General features: G+C 38.0%; 2 protein-coding genes across 5 annotated transcripts; one reads left to right on the top strand and one right to left on the bottom strand.

The window, feature by feature from the left end:
- Positions 1-270: 270 nt before the first annotated feature.
- Positions 271-8,364, bottom strand: LOC101170112 (serine/threonine-protein phosphatase with EF-hands 2). Of its 4 annotated transcripts, XM_020707621.2 has the most exons (19): positions 7,980-8,364; positions 7,698-7,767; positions 7,592-7,612; positions 7,492-7,500; positions 7,130-7,257; positions 5,588-5,642; positions 5,311-5,486; positions 5,082-5,196; positions 4,940-4,986; positions 4,697-4,863; positions 4,078-4,114; positions 3,850-3,999; positions 3,423-3,755; positions 1,824-2,009; positions 1,595-1,737; positions 1,354-1,460; positions 1,086-1,249; positions 767-854; positions 271-668 (listed from the first exon to the last, which is right to left on the bottom strand). In XM_020707621.2, exons 2-19 carry the CDS (start codon positions 7,747-7,749, stop codon positions 484-486), a joined length of 2,163 nt encoding a protein of 720 aa, XP_020563280.2. In that variant the 5' UTR covers positions 7,750-7,767; positions 7,980-8,364; the 3' UTR covers positions 271-483. The 4 variants fall into 4 exon arrangements, with proteins under 4 accessions (XP_020563280.2, XP_020563281.2, XP_011480012.2 ...); XM_020707622.2 differs by lacking the exon at positions 7,492-7,500; XM_011481710.3 differs by lacking the exon at positions 7,980-8,364 and having other exon boundaries at positions 7,698-7,955.
- A 9,527-nt stretch (positions 8,365-17,891) lies between these two features.
- gsdf (gonadal soma derived factor) lies at positions 17,892-21,540 on the top strand. Its single transcript, NM_001177742.1, has 5 exons — positions 17,892-18,147; positions 18,607-18,761; positions 18,867-18,959; positions 19,043-19,173; positions 19,879-21,540. The coding sequence occupies exons 1-5, from the start codon at positions 18,026-18,028 to the stop codon at positions 20,026-20,028; spliced, it is 651 nt and encodes a 216-aa protein (NP_001171213.1). The 5' UTR covers positions 17,892-18,025; the 3' UTR covers positions 20,029-21,540.
- Positions 21,541-21,545: the final 5 nt, after the last annotated feature.

The following is a 21,545-nucleotide window of genomic DNA, read 5'->3' as shown; positions in this document are numbered from 1 at the left end:
TTTCCCTTTTCATCCTGTTGACTTAAAACTATCAGGCACTTAATTTTCAATCAAATGTATTAATAAAAAGCAAATCTGAAAGACAGAGTTTAGCCACTGCAAAAAGGTTCACTTACTAGAACAGTTTTTAAAGCTCCATTTAACTGATTAATTCAGTTTTTCTTATTCTAGAACAACAAAGGTTCTTATGCAACATGACTTTTTTTTTTCAAGGCCACCAAAGAAGCTTGAGTGTGTTGAATTACCCGATTAAAACGAATGACACAATTAATTGCTTGAACACAAAAGGTTTATTTCTTGTTTATTAAGAAAACAAATGTTCACTCAGATGAGATTTTAAAAAAATAAAGATGGTAAAAAATAACAACTTTGAGGTAGAAAACATCTAGATAACACCAGATCCACTTACTTAATCTACTAATGTTCTATAGATGGATCCTTATAATCCAGTCTGCAGTTCAGTGCTGCTCCCGTTTCAGGCGTTCAGCTGTGTGCAGACAGGTCCACCAACCGGAAGGCCTCCATGAACTCGTTGATGTCAATGCTGCCGTCCTTGTTGAAGTCGATGCTGTGAGCCAGGTCGGCGATTGCTTTGTCGCTGATCTCCATCTTGAGATGAGAACTCAGGAGCTTCCAAGTCTGACGAAACTCCTCCAAAGAGATCAAACCTGGAGGAGAGTGGTACACCGAGTGCCGTTTGGCTTGTCACAGCCTGAAGTGTGGGCAGATCAGCCTTGAAAATAAGTGTCGTGTCGCTGTCCCTCACCTGAGTGATCCGTGTCGATGATGCGGAAGATGGTTTCCAAATTGGAGTGGTTTTTGTACATGGTTTCCAGGATACTGGTGTCTGAAACCTGCAAACGGGATCAAATGTATGGTTTTTCTGCAACACTATAAGAAGAATGATCTACCGGCACACTGAATTTGAATAAAACGGAAGTATATTTGAAATTCCTCTATCACAATTGTTGTTTTCACTTGAACGTTTTTTCTCTTTTGTGTAGCTCCTTTAAGCAATATCAGTGGTGAACCTTAAAAACACCTAAACTGAATTAAATTAAAAAATAAATATAATAATAAAACACCTCTAGTTTGGGCTCAGTGATGGACAACTCCTTTATCCACTGCTGGTAATCCACCATGCCATAGTGGGTTCTGCTGACAAGCTGAGAGCGCAGCACCCTCCAGGGCAAACCCAGCTTCAGCACGCTCTCTGTAGCACTCGCCCAGTGTCTCATCGAGATCTTCCCTAAGGTCAAACGTGAAGACACAGGAGAGCAAGTAAAACCTGGTGAGTGGTCGGTTTGAGTCAAAGGGACTAAGGAGGCCCAAAGGGGCCATTTGTGGCTGTACCTGTTTGATGAGGATCGAACTCCTGGTAAGCCCTGATGAGATCTGATTTGTGCACAAACAGCTGCTCTCTCAAAGCTCTCAGGGCTGATCTCTCCGTCCAACCCACACTGGCAAAAAAAAAGATATTGTAATTTAGCCTCAATCTGAAATGTTTTTAAATGTCACATTGATTTTATTGATTTATTGTGCAAAAATGTTTAACATGTGGCTTTATTTGTCGAACAGCAACTCGTGTGTGTACCTCTGTCTCAGGGTGAGTTCTCTGCACGTCCTGCTGGCCTGGTACTGAATGAGGTGCGGAACCAGATCAGCTCCCATTCTGATGTAAGCCCCTCTGTTACTGCCCACTTCATAATAGTTGGAGGCTGAAAATATTGTGAGCACCTGCATGAGAAAGAAGAAACAGAGTATCATGACTGCTAACTCTGACCTCCATACTTTCCTCCCATAAGTGTCCTCTTTGTGCTCACCCTGCGGTTGTGGCAGAACTCGTAGCCATCCTGTTTGCACTCGTGGGAACGGATGAGAAGCTGCAGGTTGTGTCTTCCCAGCACCTCCTCTGTAACATCAGGGCCCCAGTAGCAGCCCCCACCTCGCACCTCATTGGAAATGCATCCGTTTTGGGGCATGGGATCACTCCACAACAGGTTCACTATCTGAGTGAAAGTTTTAGACCTTGAATCGAGTGATGGTATGCAGGTTGACATTTCTTTATTAGAAAAACTGAATACGTAGAAAAAGTTAGTTAAAGTCTGCTTATCAAGAAAATCTCATTTTTTTACGACAATACTGCAAAAAGAAACTTCTAGGAACATTTTCCATTAGATCCTGGTTTGTCATCTGTTGTGCTACAACACCTGCACAAATTAGACTCATAAAAAGACAATACACTAAAAAGACTATAAGGTAAAAAGACCTTTGTTTAAAAGAAATGTCTTATTTTTGCAAGAAGATAACCTTATCAAGAAAGTATTTCCATTGCAAAATAGTCTTAGTTTAAGAAAACACGTCTTAGAGACTAGAGGTGTTGTTCTTAAAGTAAAAATTTTTTACCCCACTGGAACATTTTTTTTTTGCCCATTCAAAGAACATTTTCAAACTTGATGAATTTGTGAGGTCATGGAACCGTAATTACCGTAATTATAACACATCACAACCAATATCACAGACAGAGAACAAAACAATCATATGAATATCTAACAGCCTCAGCAGGGTTTGCACGCAAGGAGAACCAACAACTTCTTCACAGGAGATAGCTTGTTGATGTGGCTACCTTTTGCCCAATAAATAGCCTTCTTCAACAATAACTTTAGTGTCATCATATCATTTTGAAAGATAAGAAAAAGCTTGATAATTGTTGCTACCTAAAATGGACTTTAAGAATGAAGTACGTTAAAAAATAAATATGAATGAAACAAGGTGCAATTTTCCTAATGACCACTAGGAACTTGTTAAAAATCTAGTCTGTCCTCAGTTTTGCAACAGCTTTACTCTGTTTTTTTCAACAAATATTTCTATATTTTGCTTTAGGGAAAGGCTTGGATTTGGCACGTCTAAATATTGAAGACCGTAGAGCTGAAAAGCTGGTTTTCACTCAAACTGGTGGAAACCAACAGGTCACCTGATCATTTAACTAAGAGTCATTAGTTGCTCAGTAAAGCTGTTGTAGAGCGGATATTTGTTGGTACATTTTTTTAAACAAAAACTATCTCCATAACTATATAATCTAGTCACAGAAAATAAATGTTAATTTTTTTTATAGCTGGTGTTTTTGTTGTAAAGTTTGGCTATTTATTTTAGTGTGAAACCAAAGTGTTGCCCACTGAAAACGATCAATAATGTCCAATTTTTTAAGTAATAAGGAAGGACATTATCAACAACTATTAAAACAGCTTCAAAAACAACAAAACCCAAATTAAAAAATAATAAACAAAAATTAAATCTGACATTTTTTTAACTAAAAGATATCCAGCAATCTACTGGTATGACACCTTTGGTGGAATTTTAGGCCACTAAGAGAGTACTCGGGGGTCTAGATACTAGACTTAGATGTTTTTACCGTTACGTACCTGTTTCCAATCGTGTCCATTTGCTTTTGATGCCTCTGCAAAGTCTGGATCAGAATCAGAGTCCAACTCATTTCCATTCTTATAGGTTTGGTCAAATCCCGCCAGCCTGCGCCGCCTCTTCAGCTCATCCTCCACAGAGGAACTCAGCTGATGGCTGATGGACGGGTTTTGCAGCGAGCGGCGAGGAAGGTTGTTCCTCTGAGGTAAGGTAGAGCTGTGGTTAGTTAGAGAGCGGACTCTACGCCGGCCCTCAGCTGGTCCGTTGTCATCTTCATTCTTGTTGCCATTGAGGGTTTGATGGACCGTCTTAGGAGGCCTCAGGACTGACACATACTGCAGGTTTTAGAAAACATGACATAGAGTTTTAGGATGGCTTGGCTTGATTCACACACAAAAAAATGACGTTGGGGCTGAAGGCCTTTCTCACTCGGTGTCTGTCCACTCTGCTGACCACACAGAGGTCAGTTGAGTTAGATATCCCACCATGAACCACCAGAACTTTGTCGTTGATCACTGTGGCTAAAGGAAGCCAGCTAAATATCTTTTGGAGAAGCTTTAGTATTTTTTTACCATGCACCTGAAAGACAACGGAAAATTAATCATCAGTTTTATTTAAATTCTTTGATTAAATTATCTCAAAAATGTTTAAGTTTACCCTGTATTTTCCCAAAATCTCCTTTGTGAAACCATATCTGGTTGAAAAAAGGATCAAATTAGTTCCAGGTTTAAATGTTTCAAACATGGGAAGAACAAAAAGAGACTTTTCTTGACTGCATTTTTTCAAAAATTGTACCAAAACTGTAAGGTTTTTAAACTTTAAATGAAAGAAGTAACTTACAAAAAAGCATTTAAACATAATGAACAACTTAAAAAAGCAACCTGCATCCAAAAGATCTTGATTTTTCTTAAAACAAAAAACAACAAAAAACCAAGAGGAATTTACCACTGGGTTAAATTAAGACACATTTTTTAAATCAAATATTAAGAACTGCAATATCTGTCTCAGGTAATATTAGAAAACCTTAAAAGTAAGTCAGAATGCCAGTACATAAGGATGGAGGATGTGTGGATTTTGCAAGATCAATACATAAAAACCTCAGTAACCTCTAAGGAAATTCAAAGCCCAAGCGCAGGAACACTTTGGAGAAAAAAACACAGCTTGTTCAATTTGATTTATCCTTGAATCATGGAATCATTATATTAAATTTTGATATTAAAAAAGTAATAAAGTTTCATAGCTAATCTTATGAAACTCAGTTACAAGACTTGATTACCTTAAATTAACGATGTGGTCCTCATGATTTCCTCTGTTCAAGTGCAGATCATTTGGGTAGACAAGCAAAAACCCAAATAGGATGAGCAAAATCTCCAAAGAGCTCTTCCCACGATCAACAAAGTCTCCATTGAAGATGTATGGCTTCTCGCTGGACGGTAGACCATTCTGCACACATCAAATTCAGGTAGTCAGGTTCCAAGAAATATGTAGAAAAACACGACACTTTGTTTGCCTGAAGTACCTTATAAAATATCAGCAGCAGATCTTCAAGTTGTCCATGAAGATCTCCTACAAAAGAGGGTATTCAGCTTAAAGCACGATATGTTGGGTCACAAAGAAAAAAAGAGAAAACACGTGGTCAAAAAAAGGCCAGCAGATTTTACCACAGATTGTGATCTCTTTGGTTTGGGAGACAGAGACGTAGTTGATGTTTGGAAGGATTCTGAGAAGTCTCCAAGTTTCTCCAAGAATCTGCAGAACATATCGAGCATGGAGCTGCTACTGGGAGAAAAAAGCATGCCGTGAACTCACTGGCTTCCAGAGAAAATATCAAACAATTCTCCACTTTTGCCCTTTTTTTTTTTTGCTTCAGACATATTTGGTTGTTCATACTTGTTTGTGCTTAAAAGCCTCCACCAGCTTGGACACCCCACAGAACGTCATGGGGAAGGTCAGATGGGGGCCAGTGTAGCTGTCTGGTACCTCGATGTCCTTGTAGCAAAAGTATCTTTCCCACTCGGTGTCACGGCAGATCTCGTTCTCGTGAAAAATGTGAGATATTAGGTTTCCTTTAATTAAGAAAAAAAAAAGATTTGGGAAAACAAAAGAAGAGAGCTTAGACTGACTTACTGGTGAAGATTTATCATAAAAAGGGAAGTGTGGACCTTACTTTCACTACTGGCTGGGGTGAAGTGATCCATCAAAAAGCCAAAGAAACTGTACAGCTGCAAGACAGTAAGAAGTAAAGGAATAATAAGTTATTCTTATTTAAGGGTCACCAAAATACTTTAGATTATGATTTCTCAGTGAAAGAATAATTAATTCAAAGCACAGATTGGTGGATGTGTCAAAGGAAAGTCCCAAAATAAAACTTTTTTAATAATGGTATCATACAAGTTTCCAACTGTGTTTTGGTCAGATAAGAAGTTGATGCCATAAAGAAGACCGATTAAGATTTAAAGTTTTACTACTGTGCGTATTTACATTACAAAAATGTAAGATGAAAAATTTGGATTCCTGTGCGTGATGTTGCCAGAAGACAGTTGCTTTCTTCCCCTCCAAAAAAAACCTTGTTTCAATGTCCTAACAGAGGACATTCTGAACCACTGACATCAGGAAATAGCAGACTGTGGCAAGCTATGCAGCAGGGACAAGTGGCATCAAAACTTCTTTGACCATTAACAAGTTTGTTTTTCCCAAAATGATTTTTGCAGTGGATGCAGTTTTCTATTCCTGTTAGTTTGTTTGTTCATGCAACTTCACAGAAAAACAACTTCATGGATAAAAGTCAAAATGAAGTTTAATTTGCCAAAAAGCTGATTCTTGAATTAGGGAATGTTTTTACCTGACCAAAAATCAGCTTTAAAAAAAGGATTTTTGTGTGTAGTGATATGTGTAACAAACAGGACACGTCCAGTCCAGTATGTAAACATACATTGCATTTGCTATAAAGTCTTGGATGTTTTTATAGTGCAAAACTATGGTAAAATAAAATAAAAGTGTTTATGTGGTAGTGTTATGAGTATGTAGACATGCAAATCTCCATAAAAGACCTGAAACAACTTTAGCTAAATAAAATTACAACAGGGGATTATTTCAAGTGAAGTTAAATTCCCATTAGTTGTCACGCATCTAGGTTTGTGAAATTTGTTCTCTCCATTTGACCCACCCCCTGGGGGAGCTACAGCCACTCTCTAACCCCCCAATCCAAACCCTAAAGCTGAGTGTCAAGCAGGGAGCCATTGAGACCCATTTTTAGAGTCTTTGGTATGACTCTGTCATGGATTTGAACTCACAACCTCCCAGTTTCAGGGCGTCCACTCTACCGCGAGGCTGAGCTGGTTTACTATACTATATGATACTACTTGGGGCCGTAACAATTTGAAACTAAATGTTATGATAGGACCCTGATTAAGATAGACCGTCAGTGTTCAGCCACAAGACCATAGATTTTCTTCAATTTGACTATTTCATTTCATGAAAACCACAAGTTCAGAAAAATTTTATGTGAAAATGTAAAGAAAATGTATAAGTAAAAGTACTTTTTAATCCAAGAAAAAATATTAAGTGAATTCATAGCAAAAGAAACCCAGAGGAGTTATAATAATTATTGGAGATATTTCATTTATTAGAATGCACAGAAAGAAAAAATGGTGAAGAATGAAAAGGGAAACCTGTGTTAATTAAGATGCAATAATCTGTGTGAGGCCACCTTTATTTGGTCTTGTTCTCCTGCGTATTCAATAGACTGGAAAATGTTCCACGTGCACCTGCGTCTCATCTCCAGCCGAGCCACGTACTGCCGGTACCAACGCTGGATCAACAGAGCCGCTCTAATTGCTAAAGAATAAGGGGGAAAAAACACACTAAAGTGGTCAACTTCTTTTAGCTCCTAAAAGCTGCTTACATTTTTATGGTTCTAGTTAAAACTATTATAGGGCCACCAGCATTTTTACTATAATTAAAGAAGCTTCTGATATATATGTTAAATACTTTTAAAAGTGTGGGTGTGTTTTCTCACAGTAAATAGCTAAAACTATTCCAAGACGACTTCAATGGGTGTGTCTGACTGACCTGTGGCAGCTTCACAGGTGCATGAAATGTGGGTTTGGACAAGTTAAACACAAACAAGCCTGAACTCAGATGTTGTCACTATGATTGAAATGGGAATTACCTGGGACCGAGTAAATGCTCACTGAAAATAACACAGAAAAGACAGAAAATGAAGACTTTTCAGTCATGTATGTACATCCTTGAATAATGATCTTCAATCAACTAACCTCTGCTGCATTTCTTCTCCTGGAGACTTGATTTTCCCATGCCACATCCCATGACCCCTTGCTATTTTCTCTGTTGGAGACAATGATACTTTTCATGTGTGAAAAGTATCATTACACATCTGACCTTGTACTTTGTTTCCTGGGACTAGTGAAATATTGCTTTTCTAAACACAAAGTAACAAAATTTTCATAGAAAGTTTGACTACTCGCCTGATAAATTCCTTTTTCCTAATATAACACAAACTTTATCAGGAGCATGAATAACTTCTAAAGAAAACTCACCTTCAACTTCTCATGTCTTTTAATTCCCTTCCTGGCTTCTTTTGCACCTGTGAAGAACTCCTCTGTCTCAGTGTTTTATCAGCTGAAAACTTTGGGTGCGTATCATCTCTTGGTTATCTGTCATCACCCCTGGACACAAGTGTTATGTTGCAAAACTCAGCAGCAATACACTCTTAGCTATCAGGAGCACAGAGCACTTGTGGCTATCAAAACCACTCACTCAAAACAAGATGCAGGTGGATTAGGGTTAAATCTTACTACAGCACTCATCTACGCTGAATAAACAGATGAAGGCTCTGTTAAAGGGCACTGTGCTTTCTGAAAGGAGGGAATGTTTTGCCAAGGAAAAGACGTTCAGACGGTTTAAAATATGATCTAAGCAGTAACTGCAAATAGCGAAATTTATTTTCAACAGTTAAAGGTTTATTTTTTATTCTCTAAAGTGATTCTTTTAGAGCAGATGGGAATCTTTATAAACTGGATTGAGCTGGTTTAGGTCATATTTATTTCAAAGGTTGTGCACAAATTCACTATGGGGCGTTTGGCTTTTTTGGGGGGGATGGGGGGTGTCCAAATCTACAATTCAAAAATCCAGTGCCCTGGAAGTCTCTATGAAAAACTGGTGTGTATTATTCCTCAATTATACCACGATGGATTGCATAGGAACAATTAGTCATCTGAAAAAAGGGTGTTTAAATAATTTTGTTTTAAATCATTAAGTTTTCATCATCAGTAGAACACTGATGACTCAAATAGTCATCATAAAATGTCAAAAGTTGTTTGAATTTTACTGTGGCAAATGGGTGACATCATATTTGCCTAAAAAAAAAAAGTAGTGGATACGGGTCTGAACTGTGTTGAAATGCAGGGCACTGGGCAGTCTTGCACTATGTATTGTCTTTTGGGGGTAAGGGAATTCAGATGTGCCTAAGACTCCAGTTCTGTTTGTTTAAATGTTTAAATGTTTTGTCGTTCTCACTTGCCAATCAATATTGGTGAGGAAGTTTTAAAATTATTTTATAAATGGCTGTCATTATGTGACAAAGTGTAAAATTAGTAGAGTTTCACATTTTACCACAAAATGGAAAAAAACAAATCACAAAATTTCACATACAAGCTTAAGTCTACAACCACAACGGAAGTTTTGCTGACCTTTGACCTCAGGAAAAATCCACCATCTTGGATTAAAAAACAAACAATCAACACCTTTAGTACTAGCTACAATTTAAAAACCTCCTAACTTGCCTTCTAACTTCTCGGGTACCATAGCGAAGCTATATTACCACGGTGAATTTTAAATAAAACAAATCAGATGCCATTGAAGCGCAGACTTTCAGCTTTTATTCCATGGGTTGAACAAAAAGATTGCATAAAAATGTGAAAAACTAAAGCATTTTTTAAACAATCCCTTCATTTCATGGGCTCGTAAGGAATTGGACAATTGACTTCCATGCTATTGCATGGGCAGGTGTGGGCAATTCCCTTGTTATGTCATTATGAGTGAAGCAGATAAAAGGCCTGGAGTTGATTAGAGGACTCGTGCTTGCATTTAGAAGATTTTGCTGTGAACAGACAACATGCGGTCAAAGGAGCTCTCCATGCAGGGGAAAGGAGCCATCATTAAGCTGAGAAAACAGAAAAAAACGTCCGAGAAATTGCTACAGTATCAGGAGTGGCAAAATCAACAGTGTGGCACATCCTGAGAAAGAAAGAAAGCACTGGTGAACTCAGCAACGCAAAAAGACGTCCACGGAAGACAACAGCGGTGGATGATGGCAATCATTTCCATGGTGAAGAGGAACCCGTTCACAACAGCCAATCAAGTGAACAACACTCTCCAGGAGGAAGGCGTATCAATATCCAAGTCTACCATAAAAAGAAGACTGCATGAAAGTAGATACAGAGGGTACACTGCAAGATGCAAGCCACTCATAAGCCTCAAGAATAGGAAGGCTAGATTGGACTTTGCTAAAAAGCCCCTCAAAAAGCCAGCACAGTTCTGGAAAAACATTCTTTGGACAGATGAAACCAAAATCAACCTGTACCAGAATGATAGCAAGAGAAAAGTATGGAGAAGGCGTGGAGAAGCTCAAGATCCAAAGCACACTACTGTACATCATCAGTAAAACACGGTGGAGGCAGTGTGATGGTCTGGGCGTGCATGGCTGCTAGTGGCACTGGGACATTAGTGTTTATTGATGACATGACACAGGACAGAAGCAGCCCAATGAATTCTGAGGTGTTCAGAGACATACTGTCTGCGCAGATCCAGGTGAATGCAGCCAAACTGATTGGGCGGCGTTTCATAATACAGATGGACAACGACCCAAAACATACAGCCAAAGCAACTCAGAAGTTTATTAAAGCAAAGAAGTGGAATATTCTTGAATGGCCAAGTCAGTCACCTGATCTTAACCCAATGGAGCAGCATTTCACTTGTTGAAGACTAAACTTCCGACAGAAAGGCCAACAAACAGCAACTGAAAGCTGCTGCAGTAAAGGCCTGGTAGAGCATTCAGAAGGAGAAAACCCAGCATCTGGTGACGTCCATGAGTTCAAGACTCCGGGCTGTCATTGCCAAAAAAGGGTTTTCCACCAAATATTAGTAATGACCATTTTGTTTTCAGTTATTTCATTTGTCCAATTACCTATGAGCCCATGAAATGAAGGGATTGTGTTTAAAAAATGTTTTAGTTTTTCTCATTTTTATTCAATATTTTTGTTCAACCCATGGAATAAAAGCTGAAAGTCTGCACTTCAATGGCATCTGAGTTGTTTTATTTAAAAGTCACTGTGGTAATGTACAGAAACTAAATTAGAAAGAATGTTTCTCTGTCCAAATATTTATAGTCCTGACTCTACCTGCGGGCAACCCAAAAAGAAAATGGTTGCTGTGGAGTTAAAACCAAAGATTTATTTTTGAAGAAAAAAAAGTGTTTTTAATTTATTTATTTTTTTAATAAATTTGTCACATGCAGCTCTGACCAGGGTGACAAGGGCAGAGATGAAGGTTCCAGGGGCATGCAGTGGCCTCTCAGCTAGTTAAGGCGGCGAGGACAGAGGGCACCTACAGCCCACACAACGCCACTGGCGGCTTTAATATATGTTGCATCTATTTTATAGTAATAGAAGTTGCTTAAAATAACTTTATTTTTACAGAATTACATTTTTTTTGGCTGCATTTATATTCATGGTTTTGTAAGCTGCTTCTTTATATTGTTTTCTCCGAGTACTCTTGCGTGGTTTAAAAATCAAAATTCAATCTCTGCGAGACAATAAAAGGCTCTTCAGCATGTCTTATCTTGTGCTGCTGAGAATTTTCTATTCTTAAACCATTACCATGTTAAGGTAAACTACCAAGACTTCAAGCATCCTTCAAGGATACAATAGCTCAACCGACAAATTTAGATGAAGTTAAATTGTCTGTTAAATGGGAAGAAAATTGTATCTGCGAAGATCGTCATTATTTTAACAAAAACAGTTACAAAATGGCAAATGAACTAAAACACTTATGTTTTATTAGGTAGGCATTTGGACATTTTTTTCAAAGTTTCTCTGGATCATGGATTCCACATTGATGAGGAGGACAGTGAAACATTTCTCCAGGCTATGTGATCTAAAAATGAATAGTAACTGTTTTTTCAGCAGTAATTTGTAAATATTCACCCTCCAATAATCATCTAGGTGCTGAAATCCTGTTCAGGGGATGTCTTCTTGGATGTCTGCTGTAACATTTATCACAGCTATCACTCATCCTGTGCAAAAAGATTTTCTGTGAACCCAGCCAGTGGCAGCTGGCGGTGGTGTGACTCCCCACAGAACTGCAGCAGGAAAATGGTGGGAGATGTCTGGTACTCAAGGACTCATTAACCGGTGGTTGAGTGTAGTCCAAAAACTGTGCCATTCCAGAGTGACCTCTGGAGTTTATGCAGTTGTGTGTGTGTGTGTGGATGGGGGTGTGGGTTCTAAATCGGTGCGAAGGCCTTTTTCTGAAAAAATAAGGAAGATGATTGGATTGCAAGTTAAAAACAAGTTCAACTGAGGACAAGATTATTGTTGGAATGTGTTTTTAGAAAGTTAGGGGAAATAACAGTCATGCACCATAATTTGATTTAGTAATTCAAGGTTCATTTCACTTTAATTTTAGGATTTATGATTCTGTTGACGTCAGAAGGTACATTTTGAATTTTTTTCAACCATACTTTACGTATATGCACATAAATTAAGTACACAGATTGACGTATATCCACCTATAAACACACATGTCAAACATGTATTATACACATATTACACAAACAATCCTCTGGGGGAAAGATCCAATATTCTCATTTACACTCCAAAGTGTGGAACAAAGGTCCTCCTAGATTTACAGCTGTAAAAGCAACAAAGGGTGGGACAGTATTAAATTAAACCCCTTAGTTATCTAAACCTTCTGTCCATTAGTTTATATTTTTTTTCAAAAGGACATTTTAGATTTCATGCATTCCTAATACAGGCAAATACACTCATGGGCCACTTTTTTAGGCACATCTGTCCAATTCCTTGTTAACAGAAATTTCTGATCAACTAATCACAATGCAGCAACTCAATGCATTTAGGCATGTAGACGTGGTCAAGACAATCGGCTGCAGTTCAAACCAGGTTTTATTTAGGAATTTTTCTTACCGAGAAGGGGGGGTCTAAGGGCAGGAATACCCAGTTTAGCTTAGTCTGTTCACTTTAGTTTGGGAATCAGTTGTTGTCTTTTATGACGGATTTTATGTTTTGTACAATAAGTGAAGCCTGTTAAGACAACTGAGTTGTAATATTAGGCTATTTAAATAAAATTGAATTGAGTTAATTTAAAACCGAGCATCAGAATGGAGAAGAAAGATGATTGAAGTGACTTTGAACGTGATGTGTTGGTTGGTGCCAGACGAGCTGGTCTAAATATTTGTTAAGAGAAAATGTCCATTTGGTGGAAAGGCCTTGTTGATGCCAGCGATCAGAGGAAATGGCCGGACTGGTTCCAGCTGATAGAAAGGCAACAGTAGTTCAAACAACTGCTGGTTCCAACAGAGGTCTGCAGAAGAGCATCTCTGAACGAACAACACGCCCAACCTTGAGGCAGATGGGCCACAGCACCAGAAGTCCACACTGTGGGCCACTCCTGTCTGCAAAGAACAGGAAACTGTTCACACAGACTCACTAAAATGAAAATAGTTGATTGGAAAAATGTTGCTTGGTCTCCATTTCTGCTATGACATTCGGATGGAAAGGTAAGAATTTGGCATCAACAACATGGAAACATGGATCCAGGATCCTGCCTTTTATCAACAGTTCATTCTGGTGGTGATGGTGGTGTTATAATGTTTTATTGGCACACTTTGGGCTCCTTTGTACAAATTGAGAATGGTTAATGCCACAGCCTACCTGAGTATTGTTGTTGACCATGTCCATCCCTTTGTGACCACAGTCCACCATCTTCTGATGGCTACTTTCAGCAGGATAAGGCAGCATGTTATAAAGCTGGAATCATCTTGGACTGGTTTCTTGAACATGACAATATGTTCACTGTCCTCAAATTGCCTCCACAGTCACCAAATCTCAACCCAGCAGAGCCCCTTTTGGATGTGTTGGAACAGGAGATAGGCATCATGGATGTGCAGCTGACAAATCTGAAGCAACTGCGTGATGCTATCATGTCAACATGGACCAAACCTTCAGAAGAGTTAGGTGTGCTTAATAAAGTGGCCAGTAAGTCTAGTTGTCAATACTGTCAGCATTCAAACAATTGGGTTCTTCCTCCCATAACCAGTGAAATCAGTTAATGCTATTTTATTTTTTTATTTCATATTTACTGAACCCAACTTTGCTCCTGGTGGTCACAGGTTGGTGCCAATGTTAGGCAGCGCAATCAGTGTGTGAATGTGTGTGTGTGCATGCATGAATGAATGGTACTGTGACTGTAAAATGCTTTGAGCCGTCTAAGAAGGTAGACAAGTGCTATGTAAGTATTTGACATTTACTTAAGCAAAACAATAAAACATGGGGAACCTCCGTTGTCCATGACAGTCAGAATATGTCCATCTGTAAGCGTATAAGACTAAATGTATGGGAGTTCTAGAGATGAAAGAAAACAATGGAATAATTTAAGCATTCTTAGAGTACCACCACAAACATAAATCATGAGGGTTTCAGCATCGAGTTTCGGCCTGCTTATATTTAAGGGAGACTGTTGTGACTTGTGGAGCACCTTACATAAGACACTACCTCATGTTTTCACAGTGGCTGATAAAAAAAAAACTGGTTACGAAACAATTAATGATAGGGGAAGCATTTAAAACCTATACTAAAAAGCAATGAAGCAATGTTTCCACAACAAGCTTATAAAAAATGTACACCTCCCTAAACACAAAAAATGAATTTTTTGTTTAAATTGTTCGCCCATTTAATATTTGGGGCTACATTTAACAAACTGAGCATTTGAGCTGCTATTCCACATGTCAGAAAAGTGGGAAAAGTTGGGAAAGGACCAGAGGGTTATATGTGTTAGTCTGAATGCACAAGTATTTGTGTGTGAACGTTAGTTGTATTATGTACATGTTAACTTGTTTGTATGTGAACATTACTGGAGCCAACAAGTATTTCCCCCTCTCTAACATCCCTATCTCTTCTTCCCTCCTTTTCTCCTCCGTTTGGTCCAACATAAAACTGTTACAAATATGAATAAAGTATAGTATAATTTACAAAAGGGGTTTATTCAAATATACACCTTGTGTGTCAGAAGATTCTTAACCCCCTGTTCTAAAAGTGAAACATGTCCAACACAAGACGCCCTCATCTGTTTGCTCAGCTGTTGGACAGGACAAGTTAAAGAAAAAGAAAAAGGAAGAGCCAAAATAAAGAAAAATGTTCTTAAGGGATCCATATTTATAGAACAGTGGCAGGTCAGAAGCAGTGATGACAGAAACATCCTCTGAAGGCTCACATCCAAGTAATAGTCCTCCAGATCCTTCCATATTACCAAAAGTGCAATTGTACCTTTTTTTTGGGTTCATATTTGTCATATATGTGCAGCTCTTTTGCTCCCACGTTCAGACTTTTCCAAGCATTTATAAAAAGCAAAAGAAAGAGGTCACTTAGAAAACTAAAATAAGTACTGAGACCATGTTTCATTAGGTCTGTTAGGCCAAAAATAAAGTTCTTTAACTATCTTTAATCATCTCAATAAGATGACAGCATAGAAAAACGCACTAATGAAGACGGCTTAATTCAGATAAGGTTTGGCTCATAAAATCTGTTTTTTTAATAGTTTTTTTTACAGACAACAACTGATTTGGGTATTATAACTAGATTAACTTAAACTAAAATGTTTTTAGGTTAATGAACAGGTAGATATATGTATACCATGCATTAAAGAAAAGATGCTTCAGACTAGAAAAAGGGTCAGTTATGACAAAAGAGCTGCTCAAGTGTTTTTCATCGGAATTTGCCACTTAAAAACACTTAGAAACAGGAAAATACTCTTTTTTTAACCACATAAAACATATAGCTTCCCCAATTTTGCACAGAAATCACAGCATGAAGGGTTTCAAGTTTTTGGTAAATCTGTGCGTATGTGAGTATGAGCCTCCCCTAAAATCGTCCTGTCATGTCAGGTTTGTTTAAAAAAAGGATTGCAAGTCTTGTATCTGCTTGTATGAAACATTCCCTGGCAAAAAGGAGGAATGATGATTTGATATTCAGCACTGCAGATAACTCGTCCTATTTCAGGCCTCATGAGAAAGTTTGCTGGGACTCTGTCTAGGCCTGAGCATCCGATGGGAGAACATAAAACTGCTCCGCCCCAGATGTCATGCATATGTTTTTGATCACAAACAACCTTTGTTTTTTTCCCTTTCTGGCTTTCTGACAGTTACATCACCTACAGGTATATTTCCTATTTTTTGTTACATTTTGATCCTCTGGATCCTGTCCTTGAAAACCAACAACGCCGTAAAAATATTTCATGAAGTTTATCAGAGGTGACATTCTGTTTTCATAAGAGTCAAACAGTGGGAGGCTTTATCTTAGCAGATAATTACCCTTATGAAGTGTTGCTGCCAGGTAGGTATTATAATTGGAACAACCAACAAAAAAAAATCTAGTCTTACATTTTTCTGCAGAGCGTCTCAGAAGATGTTAGCTCAGTGGAGGATTGATGCACAGAAACAACTTTTGACACTTTAGTAAAGGATAAGCAGAAAGCATACTGAAGCTAAAATGATGTGTTGACTAATATGTGGAACAAAAAAAGGACAAAGGAACGATCACAAGATGCAGGGAACGTTTCAGAACAGAATTGTTTGAAAGCTACCAAAAGGATCTGAAGTGTGCACCTCTCACACTCAAAACCCACATTCCCATGTTGTCATAAAAATCTGTGGCACTCTTTGAACATGGAGATTTTTGAATTGGCATTCAAAATCTGTCTTGTTAGGATATTAGCTGCAAGGAAAAAAATTATTGTGGGTTTTCCCAGAATTAAAGGACATTTGAGCTTCAAAATTCATGAAAAGTAAACCTTCATTTTTCGGATTGTCTGCTTCATATTCACCAAAAATAGATAATAAACAGTCATAGAAGTGGTTAGCATTGGCTTATTACAGATCAATTGTACAATGTTTTTATTACATTATGTTTTTATTTATGTATATTAATGTATTATGTATGTATATACATGATGTATTTGGTGTTTGCAACCTGTTACCCGCAAAAAATGGTAACAGGGTTGCAAATCTGTACTAATATTGGCTTTCTCTCAGAATTAAAGATAGTTATTTAGCTGTTACTGTTGACTAAGAGGACAAACTTATGTAAATAAATAAAATATAAATAATGGTCTTATCCTGATTATATTGGTAACAGGTTTGCATGGGGTAGAGTGTGACATTAAATCTAAGCCAATGATGTTGTAAAAAATATGAAAAATTAAAAAGAGGAGAATCTTTTTTTTTCCCATTCTTTAGGAAAACTGATGTCAAGTTCAGCATGCCATGTAATCCTCTGTTCTATTATTCTTCTAAATTGTTAAAGAAGTTATGATAACAGGGTTGCATGCATGTTGTGGAACACATGTTGCACAGAAAATAATTATTATTGGAAATATTTTGTTTATTAAATAATAAACAGACACAAATAAAACAATACAAAAAATAATTTTAATTAAATTTGAACTGTTTTATTTAAGATTTAATTTGGACATTGGTGGGTGAGACAAGGGGAAATTTGCATTTAGGGGGTTCTCCAGACTTGTTTGGTATATTTTAAATTATTTCTAAGCATTCTTTTCTCTTAGTTTCTGTAGATTTGGTCTCAGGACAAGAACATTTAGTCAGAAACTACATATTTTAGTATTTTGTTTGTGGATTATTGGAAATTTGATGGGTATGATAGTGGAATGACCCACTTAGTGATATTTAATAAGAAGTTTTATTATTCTACCATACTGAACAGTACCTGTTGATTCATTGTGCCTGTCATTAAATTCATTTGACTAGAAATTACACTACCGTACTTTGTAAGAATACATTTTTTGCAGTGTATTAAAACCCACACTACATATACATTTTGAATCATCCCAAAAACTGGTGTGAGTCTCAAATGCTTACAATTTAAACTTGCATCCTTTATCCTATTAAAAAAAAATCCTGTTGAATATTGTAAAACATGTTTTTTTTTTGCATTTGTTGCCAGTCTCATACATACATGTTGTAAAAGATGCTTCAACTTTGAAATTTTTGCCTTGAATCTGTCTTTCTGTCTTCCTCTGCCGGATCATTCTCCTTGTGTTCTTTCACACAGAACAAGGGAAAAGCCAACAATGTTCAGTATCTCAAGGCCACAATGAGGTACAACAAGATAAAAACTCAGGTTCCCAGGCCCCGGGCTAGCAGTACCAAGCGCAGCATCAGTCTCGCCACTCCTTTCTCCTCCAAACTTACGGGATCAACCTTAGCCTATCTTGACGGACAGCCTAACTCAGTCTTATACCTTCTGCAGAACGATCTTACTGCTCGTCCACCATGTCTTTGGCACTCATTGTCTTGTTAATGCTTCTTGGCTCTTCAATGGTTATTGCCTTTGTCCTGCATCCGTCAAGGGAAGAGCCTGCAGCCTCTCCTGCATCTACTGTTTCCCACCACAGGTTAGTTTTGACATGATTGTGATGATCTCACTTGCCTTGTGTTGTGTTTGCGAATTGCAACGATCCTTTTCAGCTAACTCTGCAAATGCTGGTCATAGTGGGAGGCGAAGTGTAGCTTTGCTGACTTTTCTCTGTCAGGGAACTACGTGCAAGCAGAGACGTAACAGTGCATTCTGTTCAGTCATCAGTGGAATGAGTCACTCTGCCACACAAGAGACCACTTATGTCTTGGCCAAGAATCTGTGAAGTATCTTTAAATATCATTGAGGGTGACAGGATGTTAAACATTTTCAACCTCATCCAGAGTGTGATCAGAAAAAAGCTATAATTGTTTAGTCAAAATACACATAGCAAACATTTATATGTACATATGTATATTTTTTATGTTATGGTATAAATGTCTATTTTTAACTGCCTTTAATGTTGTGGTTAAGTGTAAAAAAAATATTTTGTGTTCAGGTGTCAGGATGAGTCATTGCAGTCCTTCAGGAAGAGTCTCCTTGAAGCTCTCAGCCTGCAGACGGAGCCACGCCTGCCAGCTGGCGGGCTGGACACTATTCGAGAGCAGTGGCAGAGAACCTTCAATGCCGCCATGGGTGTCACGGACACTACAGGCATGTGGTATTCCTGATTCCAAGAAATGTCAACCCACATCAGAAACTGTGAAATTGAATCTCATTTGTGGTCAATTAGATTCTAAGTTTCCCATGTGCCTCCAGCTCCAGTGCTCTCCAGCTCCTCTGTGTCATGCGACAGTGAAAATGATACCAGCCTGAAGTGCTGCTCCATGGCCACCGAGGTCTTCATGAAAGGTTTGCAACACCGTGGCCTCATGTTTAAGCAACACACATTTACTGCATAAGATGTTGTGCCAAGTCATTCCGTCACTTTCCAGATCTGGGCTGGGACAATTGGGTGATCTATCCTCTGAGCCTGATCATTGACCGGTGTGCTCTCTGCAATTCCTCGGATCAAATAGCGCAGTGTCCGGCAGCCCATGATGGAGTCCAGATCAGAGGCTCACAGGTATTCTGCAATACTGATTTGATGTTTTAAATTGTTTGCTCTCTGCAAAAAAACAACAACATGAATATTGTTTTCCAAGCTCACAAAATGAGACAACGACAAAAACAATTTGGGGTTAAAAAAAATCAATATTCACTTTTGTTTTTATGCATTCATGCTTTTATTTATGCTTAGTAGCGTTCACCCACTAGCCTGAGAGCTACCAAGAGAACACAGCTGGATGTTTGACTTGGTGTGTTCAGAAATTGGATATTTATAATTACCTTTTCCCTGCCAAAGTACATTCACTTTAACAGCCAGGGCATTCCACAGAGCGGAGCAAGCAAAACGCCTGCAGGGACTGAACTGAGGCTACAGGAGTTCATTAAAAAAAACTTAAAGCATATATTTTTGTGTTTTATATCTACGTTTTGGTTATTTTATTTCTCTTTAATAAAAAAAACACAAAATTATGTTTTTTCTTTACATAGAGTGCTAGAAATTGCCCAACTTATTTGATTTTCTGTGTATAAGAGTTTTGCTGACTTGTTTTTTTCTACCCATCAGCCATCAATCTACTAGTTAATCCAAATTATATTTGTTGCACATTTTTTTCCACACAAGCAAAAACAAAAAGAATGCTTAGATTGGTTCCACTGCCTTGTTTAGTCTTCTAAAGTACTTTTTGGTAAAAACATCTATTGAGCTGACGTTCCTCTCCTGCAGGACCAGGCGAGCTGCTGCAAGCCCACCTCCCTTGAAATAGTACCCATCGTCTTCATGGATGAAACCAGCACCATTGTCATCTCCTCGGTGCAGCTAGCTCGCGGCTGCGGCTGTGGACCAGGCAGCGCCCAGCAGCCCTGCAAAAAGTAGGCAGGGGTTGGTCAAAATTCTGTGAAGCTGAGCCAACTGGCATGTCCAAAGTGTCGCCTATCTACTCTAACAAACACCTGTGAGGCTGATTGTTTCTCTTGTCTTAGACTGTTAGTCTTTTTGTTTAAACCTGATTGTGGGAACCAAAGCAAAGTCTCAGCTTTGCATTCCTGCTGCACCGCTGTGGGAGCAACCAACCTATTGAGTCATAGAACCTCAATGCCCCCATTTAAAATAGACACAAATGTTCTCATCTGCTTGACATAGAGTCCACTTAGTCTAAGTAGGTGTTTCAAATCAATCAAAGAAAAACAGATGACCGTTCCGTAAGAGATGCTTCCAGTCTCTGGAGTACAGATTGCTATTTATAGAGTCTAACTGTTACTGAGTGTTCCCTCCAAAAATGTGTAATCTTTCCTGCGCCAAACACTCCCACAGGCCAGTAGTCGTTCTCTGATTTGTGAGACTGTTATGTCCTCTTTTGAACACGGAAAAAAATAAAAAAGGCTCTTTTTTTCTTAGACGGGAGACTCAGGTTGGTCAAATGAGGTTACCAATTTTACACAGATTTGCTGTCACATGAATTTTAAAACCTTAAATGAAACACTGTGTTTTTTAGAATTGCCCCACAAGTTTCCAATTCAGTCAGAAAACAAATAAAACATTGAGAGATTTTTTTTAAAGCAGCCCTTGGGCCTCTGTGGAACAATCTGGAAGTGGTCAGATTTCATTCTATTCAAAAGCATTTGGCAAACATTTTCTGTCCTAGCCGTATTTAAACTATTTGAAACCCTAGAACATTGACAGCTGAAATTATTAAAAAAGAAAATCTGCATAATTTTATTTCCTTTTTGATTAGAGTCAATCTTTGGGAGATTTCTAAACCTTTTCCAAGTAACCTTCAGATGATGGCAATAAAACAAACGGTGAACAAACTGCATATGAAACCACAATAACATATATGCAGTGGCTCTCCCTGTTACATCACTGGCAGGGCCCCACCTCCAGACCCAAACAGGCCGAAAAGATGCAGAGAGACAGGGAGGGGAAACCCAAATAAGTGTTTTTTTTTTAATTAATATAAACACTGACTTTCTTTGTTTTTTCATGTATTTTGCTTTTCACAGTGCTGGATTTTAACAATTTAATTCTCAGCTTTTCTATTTTGATTTTCATGTAAAAAATACAAACTATTTTGATTGATAGATTTTTTTGTAATGATTCCTTCAGTAGTAGATGTTCTCACTTGTAAAATATTAACTTCTTGAACACATTTTTTATAACATTTTGTATTCCTACTTAAAAAGTTAACCTCACATTTCAAATTTTGTATTGTGCCTTCACATCTGTATTACCTCTTTATTCAATTTACAACTTTGTATAAATATAGTCCATGTCAATGCTTTGCTTTAGACCATAGGCTTTGCTAGATTAATTATGTGTAATAATACGGTGATTGATACAATTTATGTTGTCTTTGCTCTCAATTATTTGAATAAAGGTGATTGAAAACAATG

Source organism: Oryzias latipes, chromosome 12, assembly GCF_002234675.1.
Source record: "Oryzias latipes chromosome 12, ASM223467v1".
NCBI lineage: Eukaryota > Metazoa > Chordata > Actinopteri > Beloniformes > Adrianichthyidae > Oryzias > Oryzias latipes.
This window is presented reverse-complemented; position numbering and strand designations above follow the sequence as displayed.

Coding starts and splice junctions, on each gene's coding strand:
- LOC101170112 (XM_020707621.2), bottom strand. CDS start 7,749: ATGGGATGTGGCATGGGAAAATCAAGTCTCCAGGAGAAGAAATGCAGC. Junction 5,487..5,587: donor CACCCCAGCCAGTAGTGAAA/GTAAGGTCCACA, acceptor TCTTAATTAAAG/GAAACCTAATATCTCACATT. Junction 4,864..4,939: donor TGCTGCTGATATTTTATAAG/GTACTTCAGGCA, acceptor TGATGTGTGCAG/AATGGTCTACCGTCCAGCGA.
- gsdf (NM_001177742.1), top strand. CDS start 18,026: ATGTCTTTGGCACTCATTGTCTTGTTAATGCTTCTTGGCTCTTCAATG. Junction 18,148..18,606: donor TCTACTGTTTCCCACCACAG/GTTAGTTTTGAC, acceptor TTTTGTGTTCAG/GTGTCAGGATGAGTCATTGC. Junction 18,960..19,042: donor CACCGAGGTCTTCATGAAAG/GTTTGCAACACC, acceptor GTCACTTTCCAG/ATCTGGGCTGGGACAATTGG.